At 47.2% G+C, this 24,028-nt stretch overlaps 1 protein-coding gene across 7 annotated transcripts in view; it reads left to right on the plus strand.

Moving 5' to 3' along the window:
* The window catches only part of Inpp4a (inositol polyphosphate-4-phosphatase type I A), a 126,497-nt gene that overhangs the window by 68,995 nt on the left and 33,474 nt on the right, over positions 1-24,028 (plus strand). For 2 of the 7 annotated variants that reach the window (XM_036168125.1, XM_036168123.1), the window contains exons 5-17: positions 6,115-6,233; positions 8,319-8,435; positions 8,713-8,792; positions 9,008-9,119; positions 9,911-10,001; positions 10,448-10,595; positions 12,045-12,175; positions 14,105-14,209; positions 14,707-14,815; positions 17,214-17,231; positions 20,797-20,980; positions 22,155-22,373; positions 23,261-23,399. In XM_036168125.1, coding sequence (XP_036024018.1) covers positions 6,115-6,233; positions 8,319-8,435; positions 8,713-8,792; positions 9,008-9,119; positions 9,911-10,001; positions 10,448-10,595; positions 12,045-12,175; positions 14,105-14,209; positions 14,707-14,815; positions 17,214-17,231; positions 20,797-20,980; positions 22,155-22,373; positions 23,261-23,399 — 1,572 coding nt within the window. Of the gene's footprint in view, positions 1-6,114; positions 6,234-8,318; positions 8,436-8,712; positions 8,793-9,007; positions 9,120-9,910; positions 10,002-10,447; positions 10,596-12,044; positions 12,176-14,104; positions 14,210-14,706; positions 14,816-17,213; positions 17,232-20,796; positions 20,981-22,154; positions 22,374-23,260; positions 23,517-24,028 lie in introns of all 7 variants that reach the window. The other 5 variants (XM_036168126.1, XM_036168124.1, XM_036168121.1 and 2 more) reach the window with 4 other exon arrangements.

A 24,028-nucleotide genomic window follows, 5' to 3' on the forward strand; every position in this document is an offset into this window, starting at 1 on the left:
ACATCTGTGTCCCCCTCAGAGACAGGTACTGTTGACTGTTTTTGAGTTTTTAAATTCATCTAGATATGAGCAGTATTTCTCTTGTGGGTTTTGTTTTCCATGTTTCATAACTTGTGGCTAACGGTTAGACATTTTGAACAATGTGATGTAGCAGCTCTGGAAATCAAATTCTCCCCTTCCCCAGGGTCTTTCGTTCCCACTCCTGATACTGCTGTTGCTGACTGCTCATTAGTAGCCTCTCATCACGTGTGGATCCTGGAGTGACTGCTAGGCCACTTAGTGGTCAAGTTCAATTTGAATGGATATCCTGTATCTATTGGAGACAGAGTGTCACTGTGTAGCCCTAGATGGCCTGGAACTCACAGAGATCTCTCACCTGGCTGGCTAGAAAACTCTTTAAAGCTCAAAGAACTAAAGACTTTTGGTGGGAGTTTTGTTAAGTATGTGCGAGCATGTTGTTCCACATCTTTAGGGTTCACTTCCTGCTTCTGCTGACCACCAAGGGTGGGTAGTCTAAGGTGATCACTCCTCATCTCCTCATCTCCTCAGTTCTTTTCTGAGCATACAGATGTCCGAGGACATCTGCATAACCCTCTACATGTGCTGGCTTCCATGAATGTCAGAGCTTTGCAGAGGTCCTGGTCCTGTCCTTCACTGCCTAGCTTTTCTTTTAAGTATTCATTCTCTGTTAAGCTTCTCTGATCAACTGCTTGTTTGCCTCACGGGTTAGTATTGTCCTGTTCAGCTGCAGTATTTAAAGAAACAGTTACTGATTTTGGTTGCTGCTGCCATCGTCATGGTCAAGATGCAGTCAGGACTTCAGGTGCTCTACCACTGGGCTACAAGCCCCAGACCAGCCCCAGGTTCAGCCTGATTGCTTCTGATGGACAGTTTCAGGGGGAAAAAAAAAAAGCTGTTTCTTTCTACTATGTAAACTCTGGCTTAGGCCAAATAAAAACAAGTTTGTTTGTTTTTTCTTCCAGAAATGGTCAAATAATGATTGTTATGTTAAGAATGGGGCTGTAGAAGGTCTCCAATCATATCCTGTCCATTATGGTGACTTCTGACTAATGGTTTCTGTCATGATTTCAGGTGGCCAAAGACTGGCCAACAGAAAACTAGTTAAAATAAACAGCACGGCCGTGCAGTCTCCTCTGTAGCATCTGAAATAATGAGGCAGGGCTCATATCTATTAACATTAAAGGATGCCAGCGACTTTGGTACGTGAGAAAAGCCTATCAGGAATATTGGGATGATGTACTTCTCAGTAAATCCACTTCTACCACCAATCATTCAAACTCTGCAGGTCTCACTGCGCTGAGTGAGCGACCAAACAAAACACTGGAAGGCCGTAGACCCCATCCCACAGATGGTTCTCTCTAATAGTTTTCACTGAATGAAAGATTGTACCACAATCTGTTGTTGTTTAAAAATGTCCAGCTTCTTTGATTAATGTTTTTCTTTTACAGTTCAGAATATTTGCCTGTTTAGTCGTTTTGCTTCTGCTCATCTGAGAAGCAGTGAGGGCGGGGTGGAGGTGAGATCCACTTCCTGAAGTCCCTCCTCACCGCCGCCTTCTTAGGCTGGCCTCCTGGGCAAGTCTCACTGCAGGACTTCGTCCCTGCTTCTGATTTGCTGGCTTTAGAAATGTCTGGATGTCTCTTCATCCATTCTCTATGTTCAGACACGTCAGTTGCAGCTTTTAGGTTAAAGTCTCATTCTATATCCCGACACTTAAGCAAACGCTGTTTACCAAAAGCCACATGAGCGTTCTTTACCCTCCATCCAGTGTGCACTGTTTCTTGGGAACTGTGTCATTTCCGCCCCCCAGGTTACCCCATTTTGGGTCAAGCACACTCCTCATCCAGGAAATGGATATAGGGGAAGAGAAGCTATTTGGCAAGCTGTTTGAGACTCTGCGGAGCTGAAACACGCTGCCTTTGGCTGTTAGGTTCCACTGCGTTTGCATGGTCAGAAAATTCCAGTGGAAATACAAGTAAAGTGCTTTCTCATTCTTCTGGACTTTTTTTTTTTAATTGGTAGTAATAGTGGTGTGGTGTGGTGTGGTGTGGTGGTGTGTGTGTGTGTGTGTGTGTGTGTGTGTGTGTGTGTGTGTGCCCGTGCCCAAATCTCTTGCAGCTGGAGTTCCTGGCCTTTGAGAGCAGCTAGACATGGTGCTAGGATCTGAACTCCAGCAGTCATGCTGGAACCTTGTTAGAGCAGCAAGCTCTCCTAACTGCTGAGCCATCTGCCCAGCCCCAGCTGGAGACTTTAAGATCCTAATTCTATTTCCCGTGGTCTGAAATTTCATCAAGATAAAACTTTCTAAATGTCCTTTTCAATCAGAACTGAGATAAACCCCAAAGGGATCTATCTACACCTGGATTCATCCTAACTAAACTGTCGAGAACCAAGGACAGAATTTAAAAAGCAGCAACCAACTGTGAGCTACACAGTCCCTGCTTAAGAATACTGGTGGAGGAGGGTGTGGGAGGAGGAGGAGGAAGAAAAGAAGAAGAAGGATGAGGTTCACAAGCATTGTAAATTCTTAAAAAGGCAGGCAAACTAGGATTACATATTCAGCAGAGAAATTCAAAACAGATGAAGACGTATGTTCAACAAACACTAGTTCACACGTGTCTACAACATTGTGTGCAGTAACCAAATTGCAGACCAATCAAAGCATCCACCAATGGAATAGTCTGCGGTGTGTTCATTCAGGACTCGCTCATCAAAAGAAAGGGACAAAATACTGATAGATGCTGTGGCATTAGCGGGGCTCAACAAGCTGCCGAGCGGGAGAAGACAGCCACAGAAGGGTGCACACCACATACTCCTGCTGTGTACACTTGTCCAGAGGAGACGGAGCTACACAGACAGAGTTAGTGGTTTCTGGGGGTGGAGAAGAGGGATGATGAGCGGCTGCTGGTGGGTATAGATTTTTTTCTTTTGAAATGTGGCTATATTAAGGAAGTAGACGGTTATAATGGCTATATAATTCTGTGAGGACTTTGGGGTGATGAATTATCTTCATAAAAACACTGAAAAGCCAAAGGCACTCTGTTGAAGACTGAGTTCATAAATAACAACCCCAATTCAAAAAGTATCAAGAAGCATAGATTAGAGGTTTTTGAGTGAGAGATAAGACACAATCTGGCATTGTAACCTTTGGTGGCTAACAAATCAGAGATCAGAGTTAGAGAGACAGAAAGAGGAACACAGGCGCAAAGTGCAGAACTGTCTTTCCCTTGTAGAAGGGCTAGCCGAAGACCAGTGTGTCCACCAGCAAGTGTCTCCTGAAACTTCCATATTCCCAGGAAAAGTGAAAAATCTTACATGCTTCTAGATGAAAAATAACATTGCAAATTCTTAAAAAGGCAGCCCACCTAGGATTATGTATTCAGCAAAACCAGAGACCTTACATAGCCCCCATTCTTAAGATAACTATCATTATCTGACCATTTTCTGAAGGAAAAGGAAAAAAAAAATACCACTTGTAGGGCTTGGCTATATTTGGCTTAAGCCAGAGTTTATTCAGTAGAAAAAAACCTTTTTCCTGAGAATGTACATCAGAAGATGGACTGGACATGGTGAACAGACCTTTAATCCTAGCACTTGGGAAGCAGAGGCAGGCCAATCTCTGTGAGTTTGAGGCCTTCTAAGTCCCCAAAGTCAGTTCCAGCCATCCAGGGCTACATAGTAAGATTGTGTCTCAAAAACAAGCTAACGATTTCCACAAAAGCCATGAACGTGCTTAATCTATTTGTATTCAAGAGGAAACAAAGGTTTAGTACTTAGAGTTAAGCATTTCTCCCAAGCTAGTAAAGTAAGAGAGAAGATTTCTAGGTGCATGATAGTAGAACTATTGGAAGTCAAACTCAGGGCAAGTATAAAAGCTGCCAACACACACACACACACACACAGAGAGAGAGAGGAGAGAGAGAACGCACGAGCGAGAGCTCATCATAGCAATAATTAGACTGACTTTTGGTTTTGTAGCAGGAAAAAATAGAAACTCTGAGACAATATATCTATAAAGGTCTTAGGGAAAATAACTACCTAGAGAAAATATCCTTCAATCATTCAGGTGCAGTAAGAATTTTCAAACCTTAAAAACTGAAAAGATGTGTCAGCCCCTAGCCTTGCAGTCTCAACAATGCTATGGAATGCTACTCAGGAGCAGGCGGATGATTCCAGATAGAAATTCACAGTAGAAAAGATTGAGACTCCAAAACCAGGAGGGTGTCTCTCTAGCTAAGTGAACAGTGATGATAAAATAGCACATGAACATGTGTGTGGTAGGGACAGATAACTGGTACAGCAAGGTTAATGGCAGGTACTGAATAATTAGAGTCCAAAAAAGTGATTTGTCTTTGGGCAGTATATTATTTTTCTGTTGCTGTGATAAACACTATGACCAAGGCAACTTACAGAATAAAGAGTTTATTTGGGATCCAGAGGGAAAATCCATGATGCAGGGGGAGGCATGGCAGCGAGCTGCAGCCCTGTTGGCTGGAGCAGAAGCCAAGGTCTCCCACCGTGAACCTCAAACATAGAACAACTACTGGCAGGGAGAGGCCTTCAACTCTCCACCCCCTCCCTGCCGATGCACTGCTCCAGTAAAGCCTCTCTTCCAACTAGGACCCCAGTGCTCAAATGTCAGACTATGGAGGGTACTTCAGGGGACAGTGATCATGAAGAATTCACTGCCTCGGCTACGGTTACTTGGAACACAGCAAGGCATTAGTCTTCTCTAATCTACAAACGTGCATCTCCTCCTCCCTTATTTTCCTTATTCTTTCAGGTTTTTCTTTTCTCGTTCTTATTGTCTTCCTGCCATCTTGTTCTTGGCATGTGTCTTACCAGTGGCGGCTGTGAAGATGTAGTGTAGAGTTAGAGTTGGTGGTATGTATTTAGTAGGGATGAAAACACAGACCATATGCTAACGACCGCTTTCGCTGTTGTGAGTGTACATGGAAACATTAGGTGTGTCTGCACAGCTGTCCAGCTGTCACTGCCTCTAGCCCAGGACTTTTGTTGTCTTGAAAAGCTGAAAGACTTAGTACATTTTAATGCCCTTCTTAGTTTTTAAAGACATTTTATGTGCATCTGTAAGACACTGACAGGTGTCCAGGGGAGAGGGGCAGGGTGGCTCCAGTGGAAGGAAGGAGGGGAGAGCAGCTGTGTGGGAAGAGGCGCCGGAGGGAGACCTTGTAGGAGGGGTTTGTGGTCTGCAGTCAACCGGCTCAGCAGATGAGTACACACAAATGTGTGCATGTGCGCACACACACACTCACTCACTCACTCTACCTGGTCCCCATAAGAGAGGTCACAGAATTCCCTGGAACTGGAGTTCCAGTCAGTTGTGAACTACCATGTGGATGCTGAGAATTGAACCTGGATCCTCTGGATGAGCAGCTGAATATCTAGCCCCTTAATATCTTTCAAGTAAGGAAATGTTGAATTCTTATCGATGGCATATTCAAGTTCAATGACTGAGCATTTTCTCTCCCCTTTCACAGTTATTCAGTGAGCATGTGGAAGTCAGTGTGATGTGATAATTCTTCCTGGGGTCATCTTTGTGATAGACTTGCTTCAGACTTAGGATGTTGTTTTGAGGTCATAGTATGACAGATTTATCTAACTGAAATGGTCCAAATTCTGTTTAGTTCTAAAAAGAAATCTTACATTTGATATGGATTATAGTATTGACTTTTCCTTTTGGAAAGAGCTTTATTTTGTTATAGAGTTTTAATTTTGTTATAGCATCATCTATATGTCAGGATTCATGGGCTATCATACTTATTAGCCACAGCAGTCATAATCTGCATGCATGTGTTGCCTGGGAGCTCATCTGTTGATTCTGAATTTCACTCTCCGGGAACCTGAAAGGCCACCCTCAGCACAGGCTCCGCTCCGCTCATGCCGTACTACATTGTGAGGAGGGAGAAGGGAAACAGAATGAGAAAACAGGCTTTCCCAGTCCCCTCTCTTGCTGGCAATGGGACCATGGTGTCCCTGGGTATTATTTTAAGCTTTCTGTGGGTTTGTTTGGAGCAATGAACTAACTAAAACTTGGTGCAAAGGCTTCTTTTCCCCATCTTGATTCTGTAGCTTGCAGTGAGCTGCACACTCCATCGCTAGATCGGAAGCCAAATAGTTTTGTGGCTGTCAGTGTCACCACCCCTCCGCAGGCGTTCTGGACGAAGCATGCACAGACGGAGATCATTGAGGTGGGTGCTGCTGGCCGCTCTCCTTAGAGGAGCCCTCATGCCCACGGCTGTCTGTGGCCCTGGCAGAAGGGCTCTTCAGTTCTTGGGCATCTGAGGCTTCAGTTCCCTTTTTTTGTGAGTTATTTCCCATGATTCTCCGTTCATTTATACTTTCTGTCCCGCTCCCCTGGGTGTCCCTTAGTCTGCCCCATCCTCTAAAGAAGTGATCCTGTGATTGGTTTGCTTTGAAGAGATGAGAGCCACCTCCTCCTGTCACTTCCAGTTGGCTGCCATCATTATTGCTCATTAATCAGGGCCTGGGAGAGTGTTTCCTGTTAGGCTGGGACATGGTTGTGTTTTTATTAACTTTTACTTTTGCATTCTTTTGTGTTTTGTGCACTTTTTAAAATAATTTATATAGCTTCACTTAGGAAAGTTTACAAAATATTTTTAGATAGTTGAGTTATATGAATATATGTACATATATATATCATTTATGTAGATGAGTTATGGCATGAAGTGTAGGAGTTTCTAATATGGAATTCCACAGGGCTTTATTTGTAATCTGAGTAATTACCAATTTATTACCAGTTATTACCACATTAAGCTCCATTTTTATTTTCTGTATTTCTGCACTTTTATATAAGAACATAATAATATATAATTTGATCTCAAGTTTTCCGTTTAGAAACCAGGTCCTTCTGAGAGTCTCTCAGAAGCTCATTTCCAAGTCAGGCCGTATACGGTCTAAGCACTTATTGAGCACTGGCCTCATGCCAAGCTAATTGTTGGCACCAAACCCACAAGGGCACAGTCCTTGCCCTCAAGAGTTTCCCATGGGGAGGGGCTGATATTTACCTGGCCACTTCCATGCACAGGACAGCATGGGGCATTGGGGTGTCAGGGTGAGGAGGACATAGGAGCAGCATCCCTTCTAGCAGGCTTCCTAGGTAGGACTTCAGGGAATTCTGCCACAGTGAGCCCAGGTGGGGTCCTGACTCTGCAGATCTTACAGGTGAGTCTGTGCCTCCAGTCTAGGACTATACATAGTTATGTGAGGGCAGCGTGATAGCAGAGCATCATGGGAGTTTAAGAAAGAACTCTATCTTTCTTGGTGTGTGCAAGAAGCAAGCTTTGTTGGCTGAGCCAGGGTACTTGGGATTCGCACAGTAGCCAGCTCTGCAGGACTTGTGCAAGGCCGTCTCATGACCTGACAGGTTTCCAGGGGAGAGGGGCAGGGTGGCTCCAGTGGAAGGAAGGAGGGGGAGAGCAGCTGTGTGGGAAGAGGCACTGGAGGGAGACCTTGTAGGAGGGGTTTGTGGTCTGCAGTCAACTGGCTCAGCAGACAAGGAGTACCAAGGCTGAGTCCCAGATCTTCAGCCTGCTTTTCCAGGGCACATGGAGGGAGGACAGGAGGCCTCAGCAGAACCCCTGGGAGGGCAGCCCAGCAGGCACTGAGAGACTCCACGGCTGCGGAGGGCGGGGGCATCACTCGGGTTCAAGAGGCCCAGTAACTGTCTAGCTGAGGTACTTAGCATTCCCGAAAGAGCGAGAAGGGTAAGTGGCTCGCTGAGGCAGAGCTGCCGGAACATAGACACCTGTGATCTAGAAACCAGAACCAGTCCGAAAAGAGGACTGCTCTTAAAAGGCCAGCTTTAATTATTCCAAACACAGGATTCTAGAAATAATCACTGAAACTGGCCATTTCCTCTTTCTTCTGCCTGTGCACATAGCTGACAGGAGCAGCCCTAAGTAACAGTCTGAATATATAGCTCACCGAAAACCGTACTGCCAAGAATACATGTGGCTGACAAACCCAAACTCATTTCAGGCTAGAAAAGCCTCCCCTGAGCAGGAAACCTCTAGGAATGAGTTCTCTGCACAGCGTCTGCAGGGGACCTGTTTGTCATGTCAGATCATGACAAGGTAGCTCCTCAGGCTGTATTCCCTCTTAGGGAAAGCGGGTTCTGTGGCGGGTGTCTTGTACTGTCTTTAGCATTTGTGTTGAACAAATCAGTAAAAATGTTAATTTCCTCATTCAGAAGATGTTAGGACAGTTTAAAAACAATTCCTTAAAATGAAATCCACCTCTATTTTCTGTTCTAGGGAACCAACAATCCTATCTTTCTGAGCAGCATTGCCTTCTTTCAAGACTCCCTTATCAACCAGATGACACAGATCAAGCTGTCTGTGTATGATGTCAAAGATAGATCTCAGGGAACAGTTAAGTAACTCGCGGTTTGCGAAGCAGTCTCTCTTCACTAATAGTTAGTAACAGTCCGGACAAAGGTGTGAGCACAAGACTGAGTTCACTGCTGGCTTGTGGATTAACCTACATCAGAGCATACTTGTGTCTTGGAATTCACTTCTGAGCATTGTGATGCGTTCATGAGGTGAAGTTGGGAGGGGTGTTATAGGAACCACCCAGTTTCCCTGTGCTGTGATATGTGGATCAGAGGGACACCAGTATCCTTATACCGCTTCTCCCTGTCTCCCTCAGATGTATTTACTGGGCTCTGGAACATTCGTTGTCAAAGATCTGCTCCAAGACAGGCATCACAGATTGCACCTGACACTGAGGTTGGTGATTGCTTTATTCCTTTGAGAGGGTCTGAAGTTTCGCCCCTTCATCCTCCTAGAGACTGTCTAGGGGGAGGCAGCAGTGTCTGCCGAGGAGAGGAAAGATGAACCACTCTGTCAGGATGGTGCCTTGCTGCTCCCAGGATCCTGATGACCCAGGATGGCTGAGCTTTGCCTTCAAACCAGTGCTTATGAAGGCATGATGCTTGTTGCAGGTCAGCAGAGAGTGACCGAGTAGGTAACATAACTGTGATCGGCTGGCAAATGGAGGAGAAGTCTGACCAGCGGCCCCCTGTGACCCGGTCTTTGGATACTGTCAACGGGAGGGTGAGTGGGCAACTTTCTTATCTCCCTTCTATCTCCGTATAGGAGGATTGAATATCTTTGTGCCTATCTGTGCTCAGTCAAGGGCAGGGCCTGCTGTTCAATACTGCCTTCCATGGGGCTCTCAGGTCTTTCTTGGGTATGATGCCGCATGGAACGGAAGGGCTCCTGTCTAACAGACAAAGCCCTGCTGACCTGGAACTGGCCTGTGCTCTCTGTGCCACATTGGCCACTTCTATGACGCAGGATCGAGAGCAGAATATCTTGGCCAGAGGTATATATGTGGGAAGGTGTGAGTGAAGAGGTGGTGGAGACCTGTACCCCCCATTATATTCTGGTAGTAACTGTATTTCCTAGACACAGTCACCTCCTTCACACCCACTTCCTCTCAGGACTGTCCCTTCCTATCCTCTACCTCCTCGTGGCCCACACAGTCTCTCACCCAGACACTATTACCAGATGAAAATTCCAACTTAAGAGCGCAGCACTATCAAGGAAGCATTATAAAATACAAAGATACCTTAATTGCCTGAAGTATGCTCAGAACACTAGCACCGAGGATATTCTTGGTACCAGAACACTGAGACCCAAGATGAAATGACTTAGAAGACAGGCATGTAGTGAAAAGCAGGCATGTGTGGAGTGTGGGGAGGGACGTCTGTGTGTGTGGCTGGGCAGCTTGTACACTGCACATTCAGCTGTCAGGTCTTGTGTGATGCACGAGGCCTCATTTCTGCGGCCACTCTGGAGTCCTCGGTCTCAGTGTTCTTGTGCTTTTCTGTACCTGTGATCAGATGGTTCTGCCCGTTGATGAGAGCTTGACCGAGGCATTGGGAATCCGATCCAAATATGCTTCTTTGCGAAAGGACACCTTGCTGAAATCAGGTGAGCAGCTTCTTCTGTTGATGCTCTTGCCTTTCTTGTGACTGTCCAGGTGCCATGATTGTCACAGACGTGCCCCAAATACTACGTCTGCTGCTGTTTCTCAGTACAGCATTTCCCACAGTCTGTGGAGTCATGATCCTTCAGGCAGGGGCTCCTTCATTTCACTCTTGACATTGGTGTTAGTGATTGACAGTGTCCCGCCCCAGCTCCTTACACTTTAGAGTTACTTCCATCTTCTGCCCTAGGGAGAAGTGTGGGTACAGCCATTTGTCGGGGCTTGGTGTAAGTGGTTTTTGGTGTTTGTTGTTGCTGTTTGCTTGCTGGTTAGCTTTCTTGGGAAAACAGGGCTTGAGGGTCATTGAGGGCCTGAGTAAGGGGAGCGGAGCCATGCAGGAAGATCTGCAGGCATTTCGCCCACAGTCTATCCTCTTGTGTTCCCACCAAAGTGTTCGGTGGCGCCATCTGCCGCATGTACCGGTTCCCAACCACTGATGGCAACCACCTACGGATCCTGGAGCAGATGGCAGAGAGTGTCCTCTCCCTGCACGTGCCTCGGCAGTTTGTGAAGCTGCTGCTGGAAGAAGATGCAGCCAGGTGAGCCCCATGGAGAGGAGGAGCGCTCACCACCCCATGTCATACGCACATGCCTTAGGCTATGCAGACCCAGGCTCCATCGAATGCTGGCTTTGTGGCCCTAGCCTTCCAAAGCCTTAGTTTGCTCTGTCTCACAGATTGCTGGGCAAGAATTTCCCAAGGCTGTGTTCTTGAAGCCCCCGAGGCTGGGCTAACATCAGTGCATCTTCCCTTTGCCTGTCTCTTTTCCCTCTTGTTCATCCTGTTTGGGGTCACAGAGATAAGAGCTAGGAAGACGGTCCATCAGGGTACTCTCCTCCCACAGAGCAAGGCTCTCATCCTGGGCATATTTTTTTTTTTCAGTTCCAAGTAAGGGTGAGGCTATTTCCTGTCTGTCTCAGACTATGACTTCCACACCTTTTTCTAAATTAGTGTTAAAGTGATTAACATCATGTAAGCAGAGTGCCAGTATCCTAAAACACATGTTTTCATTCTCACCCTGAAAAAAAATCAAAATTTGAGAAAAATAACAAGAATTCAGTGAGTACCACATACTTTTCATCTAAATTTTAGAAACTAGTATTTTGCTGATTCATTCTGTTTATGTACATATTTGCATCCTAATTTTAATGTATAGTTGTTACTTTTCCACACTTAGATAGCTATTGTCAGTTTCTCTGGGCATCTTCCATTTTCATGTTTTAATTGTCACCACACTGGGGTTGGGATGTATGAGCCATGGTGTCATGTGGAGGTCAGAGGACAGCTTTGTGGACTCCATTCTCTCCTCTCACCACATGGTTCCTGGGGATCTACCCCGGGTCGGCAGGCTTAGCAGCAGGCGCCTTTATCCACTGACCCCTCTCCCCTCACTCTCATGTTGGGATTTTTTTACTGCTTTCTGTTTCACTGTGCATTACTGCTTGAAAGAGCCCCTTCATTAGGCAGGTGCTTTAGAGCCAAACGGTCGGCAGCAAGTCAGTGTGGGCAGCAGGGATGCTCAGAAAGGGAAATGGGGGCCACTCTCAGAAGTGTGAGACTGTGGCTGTGTGCTTGACATGGAAAAGGAGCTGTTAGAGTGAGGGTGGGGAGGTGAGTGGTTTCTCACATCCCATGTCCCTTCTGTTCTGGAATATCATCCTCCTGCAGAGAACTATGCCAGTGCCTGAGAGGTACCTTCAAGGTCCCCAGGCAGAGCTACTCCTTAACTGCTCTTTCCTCTCCCCACACCCACTGTTGGCCTTGAGCATGGACCAGAGTTCCTACAAAGTTTCTCCATGTGCTTCCCATGTGCTCAGTGATCACTCACATCTCCCTGTGACTGGCCACTTGATTGCCCCGTAGACCGGCGGTGTAACTGCTGGCCGGGCCCACAGAGCTGCTGCTTCTCCTGTACTCTGTGTGTTCTCCGTCACAGTTCCAGGGGAGGTGAGTCAGCCCTGGGGCCTGCTGTGTGTGTCTTGTTTACAGAGTGTGTGAGCTGGAAGAGTTGGGGGAGCTGTCTCCTTGCTGGGAGAGCCTCCGGAGGCAAATTGTCACCCAGTATCAGACCATCATCCTCACCTACCAGGAAAACCTGACTGACCTCCATCAGTACAAAGGTGGGTGTGGTTCTGTCCTCCCAAGGTGCGTGCATAGCTCACATTCCCAACCAGATATCTGAAGGCCTGGATTGCTCAGACTCTCACTGAGTATCTTGAGTGGGTTTTTAAAAATAGATTCTCATGTAGGTGTGAATTATTTCAACTCTGGGGTTTTCAGATCTTAATTAAAATGATAAATTGATGATTTGCAAGAAGTCTTTCTATGGTGTTATTTCTTAAAACAGCCACTGTAGGATAAGGTTGAAGCAAGGCAGGTTCTCAGGTTATCTTGGTTCATGTGGGTTCTTCTTAGTCTTACACCACTGAGGACCAAAAGGATATGAGCTATTTGCCTGAAGGAAAGTAATATTCTAGTTTAAATATTCAATGTCATTTTTACTGAATGTGTAAATTGTCAGGGTACAACTCTCTATTTTAAGGCTTAAAAGAGAAAGTAGAGTTCAGACACCTCAACTTTTTTTTTTCTTACTTGCTTTTTCTTCTCCCCAGGCTGGAGGCTGGGGGTCAAGTCCAGGGCTCCCTGCACGCCAGGAAAGCACCCTGCCGCTGTTTATTCTTGAAAATGATATTTGATTTTCAGACTGTGTGAATTTTTTAATCTATTTTCTTTTTATTCCAAATGGAATGAATTTTTGTTTCTTAGTTGTTTTAGTCTTTCAAAGTACTTTTTTCTTATGATTTCTTTATAAAGATGCATTTTTATTTTATTTTTGAGATTATTATATAATTACAGCATTTCTCCCTTCCCTCTCCTCCTTTCTTTCAAAGTATTCTTTATCTTTGGTGTCTTTCCTTCTATATAATGTTTTGTCAATTTAAGGAAAATCTTAAACCCTTAATGTGGCTTTCATACAGAATATAAGAACTTGTCCATAAACTTAGCAAAGAGGAAGTCAGAGCTCAGGCAAGATGGTGGTGCGTGGGACTAGTCCAGGCTCAGACAAGTCCAAGTGCATCGTTTAGAGAGATGGCAGCATTTGCTTGAAGGGTTGAGGCGGCTGCCCATGCTGGATAAACGCTCTTGAGAAAGCGTGAAATCCGTGCAAACTTGAGTTTACTAGGGTAGAGCCTCTCAAATGTCAAAAGCACCCAGCTATTCTGAGTCTTCGCTAGACACGGGCCTTGGTTATATTTCTTGCAGTGTCACAAGACAGGTACACTGAAGGTCTGAGAGTCACTGTGTGGCTGTCAGACTCGTGACGAAAGGCAGGACACACGGCTGCTGTCTGCCCGAGAGCCACAGATGCATCGTTTCTTACTAGTAGGAATGTTGATTCCTGCTTGTCATTTGCATCTGTAATCCCTCTGGTGGGTAGATATGTGATTCCTCATGTAGTTATGGATTCTGGGTTCTGATTCTAGAAATAAGATGGTGGCAGCTGGTTACGTCGTCTGAACTCTCTATCTAGCAACAGGCACGTGTGAGGGAACTTACTGAGATGTACTGGAGAGGGCAGGCAGGCTTCAGGGACGTGTACCTTGTTGATCTTGATGGACCTAAGATGAGGAGCAAACCTCTCATCACTTCGGATTGAGATGTCCTGTTTCACAAAGCCCAGTTTCTAGGCTCTTGGATGGCAGCAACCTGTAGAGCTGGCAGGTGGTCTCTGACATGGTCCACTGGCTTTTATAGTGGTGTTGGCATCACACTGCCTAAGATCTCATCTGTGTGTCATGTCTGGGAGTTGAACTGAGTCACAGGAGGGATGGCCTCATCACTACTGTAACGTAAAGGTTCTTATCCCTGGCTCTGCTCACCAGATAGCATTTAGAGCCCGTCCCTTACTGTCTTGAGAGGCTACTCAGAATTTTCTAGGCCTCGGTTGAGATACACCTGCTTCCATGCATCAGCAGGTCTAGCTTACTGCTTTCCTACTGGTACCTGATCATGTTGATGGCTCTGTTTTCTTGTGTTCCATTTCTTAGGTCCTTCATTTAAAGCAAGCAGTTTGAAAGCAGATAAAAAGTTAGAATTTGTTCCCACAAACCTGCACATACAAAGGATGAGAGTTCAAGATGATGGAGGCTCAGGTACTTCTTTTCTTACCCTGTTGTCTAATTGTGTTCCACTCCTTCCTTCCTGTGTACTTGGTCCCTGGGTTGCCCTATATCTGGCCCATTTTCCCTGTAAGCTCCATTGCTGGGCAACAAGAGAAAACACCACACACACACACACACACACACACACACACACACACACACACACACCTTTGAAGAATTTCAGTTATAGAATCCAAACCTCTTCCTTATATATCCTCAACTTCCTTTGGTTTTTATGGCAGCAAGCTACCCATCAGTGAGCCTTTCCCAGAAGGGGTAGATGGCTTTACCTTTAGGCACTAACTTTCTTACTGAATAGTTAGAATTGGGTTCAGCAAGCTCTTTATCAGCCTTGGCATGTAGGACCAGGTAGCCATAGACTGTTTGCATGTGGGCTGTAGGGTCCCAGAGTGCTGTGAATATTGCTGTTGCTGGCCTGTCTGCAGACCTGATCCCAGAGTAATGGAGGAAAGCTTTCTGTCACTCAGATCAGAACTATGACGTGGTCACTATCGGAGCCCCAGCAGCACACTGCCAAGGTTTTAAGTCAGGAGGTCTTCGAAAAAAGCTGCACAAGTTTGAAGAGACCAAGAAACAGTAAGTGAAGGAGGGTATTTGTGGTCCTTGTACAGCTGTGTCTGATGTTTGTGAGTTAAAATAAAGAATCAAAACAAAACCGCAAAACACATGCAGCCATCTGATCTGCTTCTGCGTGGCTGGAGGAGCTGCCTCAGGGACCCCGTGCTACTGTGTGTATGCATGTGGTTGAGTGAGTGGGTAGTGAGGGCACCTAATCACTGGTCCAACCTTTCCAAGTGAGCGGCATACGGAGAGCCACTCCTGAGTCTGGTCTTAGGCAGCTGCCCTGCTTTCTCAGCTCCCTTTAGAATCTCTGGTCAGCCTCTGACAGGTCTATACTTTCAGGGGTCATTTCTATAATCCCTAAAGCCCCTGGCTCTCTGTGTCCTTTCCTAAAGGACAGCGTGGCACGTATCCCAATGGTTGAGAGGATCCAGAGGTTGTACAGCTCTGTCCTGAGCAGGGTTGCCAGATGGGCAGGCTGTGGAAAGGCCCCTCGGATGAAGCATCCCTTGGATATCTTTCAAAATGTCACCTGGCAAAATTTAAATGGATCCAAGGGGTGTGAGTGTGACACATGAGAGCAGTGATGGTCCTGTGGGTGTGAGTGTGTGAGTGTGACACATGAGAGCAGTGATGGTCCTGTGGGTGTGAGTGTGTGGGTGTGACACATGAGAGCAGTGATGGTCCTGTGGGTGTGAGTGTGTGAGTGTGACACATGAGAGCAGTGATGGTCCTGTGGGTGTGAGTGTGTGAGTGTGACACATGAGAGCAGTGATGGTCCTGTGGGTGTGAGTGTGTGAGTGTGACACGTGAGAGCAGTGATGGTCCTGTGGGTGTGAGTGTGTGAGTGTGACACGTGAGAGCAGTGATGGTCCTGTGGGTGTGAGTGTGTGAGTGTGACACATGAGAGCAGTGATGGTCCTGTGGGTGTGAGTGTGTGAGTGTGACACATGAGAGCAGTGATGGTCCTGTGGGTGTGAGTGTGTGAGTGTGACACATAAGAGCAGTGATGGTCCTGTGGGTGTGAGTGTGTGAGTGTGACACATGAGAGCAGTGATGGTCCTGTGAGTGTGAGTGTGACACGAGAGCAGTGATGGTCCTGTGAAGTCCTTTGGTAGAATATGAGGTGGGGAACGTAGCAAAAGGTTTCAGTTTCAGGAGACTAATTATGGTCTGAGTGAGTTTGCGCCCCTGTGGAACACGCATGTGTGTAAGGTGAGGTGGAGAGGAGAACAGAGAGGCAGGGCCAGTCCAGTCATCCCGGGAGGGATAAGGTGGCAGGGGGTTAGCAGAAAGGTCTCGAGGTGGGAGAGAGTAAGACAAAGGTTCCCGGAATGCCCCTGCAGACTGTGATCTGGAGTTGAGAGTAAATGTTTGAGAGACTTGAAGCAAAGGTCCAGGGAGCCCCGAGACTCCCACGTGGTGGCATGCAGGGCAGGTGGAGGGAGGTGCTAGCACAAATGGGGGTGGATTGGTCACTGCCCAGTTCTGCTGCTGTGGCCAGAGTAGGTACTGTATGACTGGATCAGGATGCTGGACAGGTTAGAACCGCAGCCCATCGGGAAGACAGGTCAGAGTGCCGCTGACGTGGGTGCTGACTGAGCAGGGAGTGAGAGAGGACATTCTCAGAGAGGGTGCCCTTCCAGAGTGTCGACCAGCCCTGGGTGTGGGAGGAGAAGCCTGGCAAGGCTGGGCTCAGCAAAGCCTTTTCAGCGTTCTAGTGAGGCCTTCAGACAGCCTTGATCCCTTCCTACTGAGCAGACAAATTGCGTGGCCACACTTGCCTCACCATTCATGTCCACAGTGTCCAAGGGAGTAGGAGGAAGTGCAGAGCTTCCACTGGCCATCCCAGTTCTGTGGAGTCAGCCGGAAGTGTGTGTGTCCTGCCATTGCCTGATGCTGTGTGGAAAGAGTGAATATATGAGCTGAGGTGGTGTGGTTTCCTGAGAGAGAAAGTCCATTCACTCTAGGTGACCAGTCAGGAGGGTACTCCTGGCTATCCCTGGTCCCTGAAAGGTTGTAGTTTTGATGCCAGATGACTTTATATTTTAGCTTCAGAACTTATTTTCCCAGTGCCTCTTGTGTTTTTTCAAATATCTAGTACAGATGTTGTGTAACTTTGTACTGATGTCATAAACCCACTTTCCGACAGAGTTTACTCTCGAAGCTTTCCTTTAAATGTGCATGTCCTGTGCCCTAGTGGGATATCCCTGGGGCTTGAGGACAGGCCACAAACTTGCTCCAGAGAATGAGGACTGAACTCATAAGTTTGTTTATTCCCATAATCATAGTCTCAACCAACTACCTCTAAGTATTTTGAGAAAAAGGAAATCAGTCAGTGTTTAAATTTTGATTTGCCTGTAGTATTTTGCTAACAATGGCTAATGCTTCGTTTTTGGTTTTTTTTCTTTAGCAGTTTTGAGGAGTGTTGGTGAGTTTTCTGTCTGTGGAGAGAGTGTATGTTGATTCTTGCTCTTATGCAGAGAAAGCCTGTGCTGTCCTTCATCTGGGGTGGCTCCATCCCATTGGGCGCGTGGCTCTGAGTTTCATGTCCTGTAGGCAGAGCTCTCCCTTCCAACTGCAATGTTCTTTGATAATGAATAGCCAGCCTGCAGCCTGCAGCCTTCCTTTCAAACCTGGCAGCGGTTTCTTCCTGTGCTCAGTAGAGACAGGGTCCAATTTGCCTCCTCCCAGGATGCAGAAGAGCCCCTTTGGGGCCCTAGATGCTGGAGTATTAATTACATCAGCCTACTGGTACATTTGGTAACATATACCTTTACCCAGGGAACCATCTTGTTGACCCAAGGCTATTGGGAAGCTTTTTTTTTTTTTTTTTTTTTTTTTTTAAATTTCAACACATGGTAGGCAAAGCTTCATCACTGTGCTCCACTCCAACTATTTTAAATTTTTTTTAAATTTTGAGACAGGCTCGCTAAATTTACCCAAGCCGGCCTTGAACTCACCCTGCAGCCAAGGTTTTTTCTCAAATTTATAACCCTCCTGCCTCAGCCTTCAGTATCTGGGATTACAGACCTGTGATATCAGGCCCAGTTAGTCTTCGTTTACAAGAGTTATGAAGCCTTTGAGATCTCACTTTCCCTGACTGATAGAGCCACTTACATTTTCATAATTCTTCTCAATTTGTGCTGACTTTAATGACAGTCTTGTTAAGGGCAGTTTACCCACTGGATAGCAGAAGAAGAGCTGAAAGACCCTTTCCTCCAGAGAAGTAGATGGGAGCCAGAAGCTACTATGTCTGTCTAAGCTCTATTCCCTTAGTCCCAGACTGAGAAACCAGCAGCTCACCAAGAAGAGGCCCCACAGCCCTTGATCTAATGACCCATGAGGCTTTGGGGCTGGGGCTAGATCCTAGTTGAGATGCCAGGGCTCTGCTGGGAACACACAATGGCCTGAAGACCTGAGAACCTACAAACACACCTAAGGTGAAGCATCAGCAGTTTTCCCTTAAGGGGCCCTTCCCTGGAGTCCTGAGGGATGAAAGAAGGCATCTGGGGGGGGGGGGGGGGATGCTGCTCTGTTCCCCTTTCTCCATAGCTGTTTTATAGAAGTATCCCTTTTCCCTCCTGGGCTTCTTGGGAGGGAGGCTCAATCTTTTCCACAGCAGGGTGAGTCCAATCCCTAATGTCCTGAGGGATAACCATGAAAGTATGACATGGAGAGCCAAGGGCCCCACTGCCCTTTGGTAAGTTCCAACCCAGGTATTTTATATGAACTGTATCTGGAGAGTTCTTCAGATTCCATCTTAACTGAAGACTCTAGACCTTCCACATCTCAGGCAGGGCTTGGTTTCTCCCATCCTTTCTCTCTCTTCTCCCAGGATACCAAACATTCCTAAGACAGGTGGGGAACCTTCCCACCTGTGGCAAAGGGACACCCAAATCTGGGGCGGAGGACCCAGTTCCACAGGACTGTCAGCTGTGTATTGACAGCCTTACTCAGGCTGTCCTGTTATCCAGAGTAACTTTGCATGTCAGGTATTCTACTTACACTTACATGGCATTCTGTGTTTAGCCTCTTTACTGTGAGGAGGTAGGAGTCAGCAGCCCTGGGCTAGGGGGTTTAACATAAAGCCCAAGGACCGCATATAGGCCATTGCCTTCTGGGCCTGTTGCAGGAAGAGCTGGGAGCCCAGATAATGAGTAGAACAGAGATGGCCTCCCCTGGAGGACTGTGTACTACAAGGCAGTAGAGCCTCTGCACCCCACCCCAGTGCCTTGGTGTGTCTCCTGATTTTGGAGTTAACGAAATATATGCACTTACCTATTCCTGATGTCCCCAAGAACAGTTCTTTGAACTTGCCCACTTGTACCTTCACCACATGCTTCATGTTTCAGTCCTCAGGGGGTGCTATGACATGCCTTCTTAGAGCACAGGGTGAGTGGGGGTGAAGGGCAGAGTGTGTGCAGCCGTGGACATATGCAACAGCAAGCCTACACACACAGCATATAGTACACGTAGACTCTAAAGGTTGAGGACCAGTGAGAACAGATTCTTTTTTTTTTTTTTTTTTTCCAATTCTTTTTTTGAAATGTATTTCCAAGACCTGATTGTCCCGAGTGGGAGCTATTCATTTGGGCAAGAGGTTGCAGATTGGAAGGCAGCTGCTGCACGCAGACCTGTGGAATGACTAATGCTGCCCAGGCTCATTGCCATCCGCTGCATGGGCTTCTGGCAGATCCATCCTTGTCCGCTGTGCTGTGTGGCCTCGTGGTGGTGGTGGTGGTGTTTCTTTCGGGGCAGTTTGGTTTGTGGTGTTTGCATGTTTGCCCTGTAGTCCAGAAAGAGAAAGGGCAGTGGCGGTTGGTTTCTTTCTGCCTTGCTTCTGGGCCTCCCTGAAAAGGTCTCAGGTGACTCTCTCATTTCCAACCAGTAGGGGGAGGGTGTGGTAAGGGTCACACTCTGCTCTCCATATTGTCCCCCATCCCTGGAACTCAAGGCCATCCTTTTATTCCAGAAGGAAAGGGACAACATTCTGTCCAGAGTTCAGTATCCTCAAATCCTAGGAGACCTCTGCATTGGTGACTTTATATCTCCTCCTTATTTTTCAGGCATCCTCAGATGGTCTCAAAAACAAATTAATAATGTTTGATTGATTGAGACCTGAGCTAAGAGACATAAGCTTATTGTTGCCATCTTGGATGACCACACATGCTGACCTCACCCATGAAGCTAGGGCATATGGAGTTGGCCCCTCAGAGGCTCCTGATTATGCTGGGCAGCAGCTGGCCTGGCACTTTGACTTCTCGTTCCCATATACATATGCTGCTTGGTGGTGAGGATATGGGAAGGAGGAAGGACTGGGGTTTCAGAGGCATTGAGATGTCGGACCTGCCTCTATTGGCAAGGTCTCTAATTTCTCTTATGGAATGCTGTTGTCAATATAAGGATGTCCTGAAACATAGGAGAGAGAAAGGAATCCCAGTGTTGGGAACTTGCTGTGGTTAATGTGTAAGAGAAAGATGTGGGTTTGCTCACAGGAAGTCTAAGGGCCCTGACGGCCAAATGAAGAAGCAAACGTTAGGGTGTGGTTTTTGGTTCTTTGGGTTTCTATTTTGTTTTAATATATGGTCCAACATCTATTGCAGTGTAGTAATTTGATCCTTTCTGGTGTAAGCAGACTCCACATCTCTATTGAAGGACTGCTTATAAGTTAAGTTAATAGATGAAATTCCTAGGTAAGACCCCAGCATTGGGTAATTATTACAGTGACATTCCAATGCATTTATAGACATGTTCATGCTTGTGGTAAATGTACAGACGCAGGTACAAGTACACATAAAAGCCTTAGCCTCCTATATATATATTTTATGCTTCTCATTAGATTAAAACAAAAAAACAATTCTTTAAAGATTGACATTTACCCATCAGTGACTAAATCTCTTTATTTTAGGGTTAGATACCTCTGTATTTTAGGATTAGTTGTGGGTGGGGTGGATGATTTTGGAGAGCCCCTTAGGACCTGTTGTTCCTTTTAGTACATCATCTAGCTGCCAGTCCATAATCTACATACCGCAGGACATCATCCGAGCCAAGGAGATCATTGCCCAGATCAACACCCTGAAAACCCAAGTTAGCTACTACGCAGAACGGCTCTCAAGGGCAGCCAAGGACAGGTCTGCCACTGGCCTTGAGAGGACACTCGCCATCTTGGCAGACAAGGTAGGAGGGGCTGCCCAAATGCATGTGGGATGGGAGAAGTCCCTTGGGTTTCTGGAAGCTACTGGACTACTAAGGGCCACCCAGGCAGTCTAGAGCCGGCCTTAAGAGAGCGGCATTGTGATGACCTTGAAGGTTTCTCTTTTATTGAAGTCCACATCCCAGAAGTTCACAGGGAAGTTTGGGGATCTGCCCATGGTCAGAGCCCAGGTTGTGACTCTCAGGTGTGGCTTGAGGCCAGTGTGTTGATGTGTCTTCGAGCAAGTAAATCCTTGCATTTATTTTCTTGGGACTCATTGCCTACACCTGCTTCTTTAGTGACATCCTAGTCAGCACCTATGTAGTAGCAGTTATTCAGACATAAGAAATGAACAGTATAATCTTATTGGCTTATATATAATTAACTTTAAAAGTTCTGTCTAACATAACGCATTCCTGATTTTCAAAATCTCCTTACTAAGAGAGTGGCTATATCAGCTTCTGATGGATGGTGTTCTTTCCAATTACTCAGTCCCTTTCCCTTCGCACACAGATTCTGATTACACCTCTCCACCCACACCTGATTTGCTGGGTAGGAGCTGCTGTTCCTGCTCAGAATGTGTTATATTCTTCACACGAGTTAGCGCAGTATAAAGACAGACCAGGACCACTAAGAAAGGAAGCTAGAGTCGTCAGCAGTAAAACTAGGAATGGCAGAACTCCTGTTCCAGTCTCCAGGACCAGAAATGTAATACCGGGAGTCCAATAGTTCAGAGCCTGCAGCATTCAGAAATGCTCCAGTGGTTGAACCAAAGTAAAGTGTGACTTCTGGGGACCAGCCTCTGCCAGACTGGGACACATTCCACCATGCTGTCAAGGCTGAGGTGTGAGCCCTTTTCTCCAGTGAGCTGGAGTCAGAGGCAAGCAGAGCCAAAAATGTCAGCGAGGATCCTTCAGCCCCTTTCTTCTTCCTTGACCGCTTCTGGGGTCAACAGATCTCAAGCACACCCCTGTGTCCTCTAGTCTACAGGAAATTCTTGCAGATATTATCCCTGCTGCCTTTGTATTCGGATACCCTAGAGAATGCTATTCTAGTAGGCTCCATGGAGCGGGGTGGGTGGCAGAAGCCTTGGCCATAGCCTGTCTCCTCCTCCAAGAGAAAGCATGCTTAGCAGCCCTGGTTTGTGTGTATCTACAGACCCGGCAGTTGGTCACTGTCTGTGACTGTAAGCTGCTGGCCAACTCCATCCATGGGCTGAATGCTGCACGGCCCGACTACATCGCTTCCAAGGCCTCCCCTACCTCGACTGAGGAGGAGCAGGTGATGCTTCGGAATGACCAGGACACCCTCATGGCCAGATGGGCAGGGAGGAGCAGCCGGTCTTCCCTGCAGGTGGACTGGCATGAGGAGGAGTGGGTGAGTCTGCTGCCCCTGCCTGTTGGCCTGCTGCTGAACTTGGAACTTCTGCCTGTGTCCTCCCTCACAGAGTGCCCAAAAGGCCGGCCCCTTTGTTAGCAAGCTCCAGCTCTGCTTCCCCTATGGCCCTAGGCCACTTGATGCTAAGAAGAGACTGTTTTCAGACCACAGTGGGTGTGAATTGTACATGATTGTGCTGGGAGCCAGGCCTCTCCTCTCCCTCAGTCCTCGGCTAATCCTCTGCCCTTTAGCGCTCTTTGTGTTTGAATGCAGGAGCTCAGGTGCTCAGGCTACTACTACCCCTGACATGTCACTTCGGTGCTCCAGAGTTGGCCGGAGAGCTGGATCCTTGTCTCTTTAGGAAGGGAACAGCCTACAACTTGTTGCCATTAGTTGGGGTTACTGATCAGTGACATCCTGTGAAGCATTGAATTATTAATTGGCAGCAAAGTGCTCCTCCAGCCCTGGCAGCCTGTGGTCTGTGTGGCTTTCTGCAGCTTACTTCCAGCCTGCCCTCTCCTCCTCCCAACTCCCTCACCCCCTGCCACCAGCTGTTTCCATTTGTGTCCATCAGGAGACCTCAGTGTGTGATGACTGTAGGTTGCCCGCAGTGGAAGGGGGAAAAAGATATGAGCTCTTAGTGCCCTGTGGCCTGTTGGGTGAGACTGGAAGGCTGTCTGTCTTCCACAGAGTTGGCAGCGAATGTCTGCTAGGCTTTCAAGTCACTGACCACAGGCTGCCAATTGTCTTTGCAAAGCCAATCTGACTTGAACGGCAATGTAGACATTATCAGGCTGGGACTAAGGGAGAGGTGGGGGAGGCTGTGTTCTGTCTGTTCTTGTTTTTCTGTTGCACAAATTGACCCAAACAGTCCTCTTGGTTTGAAGGAGAAAGTGTGGCTGAATGTGGACAAGAGCCTGGAATGCATCATCCAACGCGTAGACAAGCTTCTGCAGAAGGAGCGTCTGCAGGAGGAGGGCTGTGAGGATGTTTTCCCCTGTTCAAGCACCTGCTCCAGCAAGAAAGGTAACCGGGGCAGCCAAGCCTACTGGATCAGACCGGAGGACCCCTTCTGTGACGCCCCCTCCTCGACATGTCCCTCCTCCATGCCCACTGCTGCATGCCATCCTCACCCAAGCACACGTGCGTATGCATCCACGCTTCCCACGCTGCCTCGACTCGTGCCCCATCACTTGTGTGTCTGTGTCTCTGACTCCATGCCTGCCTCCCCCAAGCAGACTACAGGGAGGGCTGTCAGGCAGCGCAGGATGTCAGTGGGAGTCCACATGTGTAGAGCAGCAGATAGGGTGGAGACTCCTGTCATCTTTCCATGCAACTGGAGCCCACCGAATCTGCATCGCCACCATGGGTGACTGGGCCCTCCTGGGCCACAGTGTCATGGCTGGAAAGTCATTTCAGGTTTGTGAGCCAACCTGAGAACCTGAAGGGGACTGGATGCAGATGTCTCTGTTGTTATTTTTGTTCTGTTGGGAATGGATAGACTGATTGAAAAAACAATAGTGAGCTTTGTAGGAATGATGCTAGATGAGGGGTGCTTGCAGCTTCACAGGCTCTTCTCATTGGCTGGGCATACTCTTATTCAGCAGAAGCATGTTGCCTAGGGTCTTATAACTCAGTCAGATGGCAGGTAAGTT

This window comes from Onychomys torridus, chromosome 18, assembly GCF_903995425.1.
Source record: "Onychomys torridus chromosome 18, mOncTor1.1, whole genome shotgun sequence".
Lineage (NCBI taxonomy): Eukaryota > Metazoa > Chordata > Mammalia > Rodentia > Cricetidae > Onychomys > Onychomys torridus.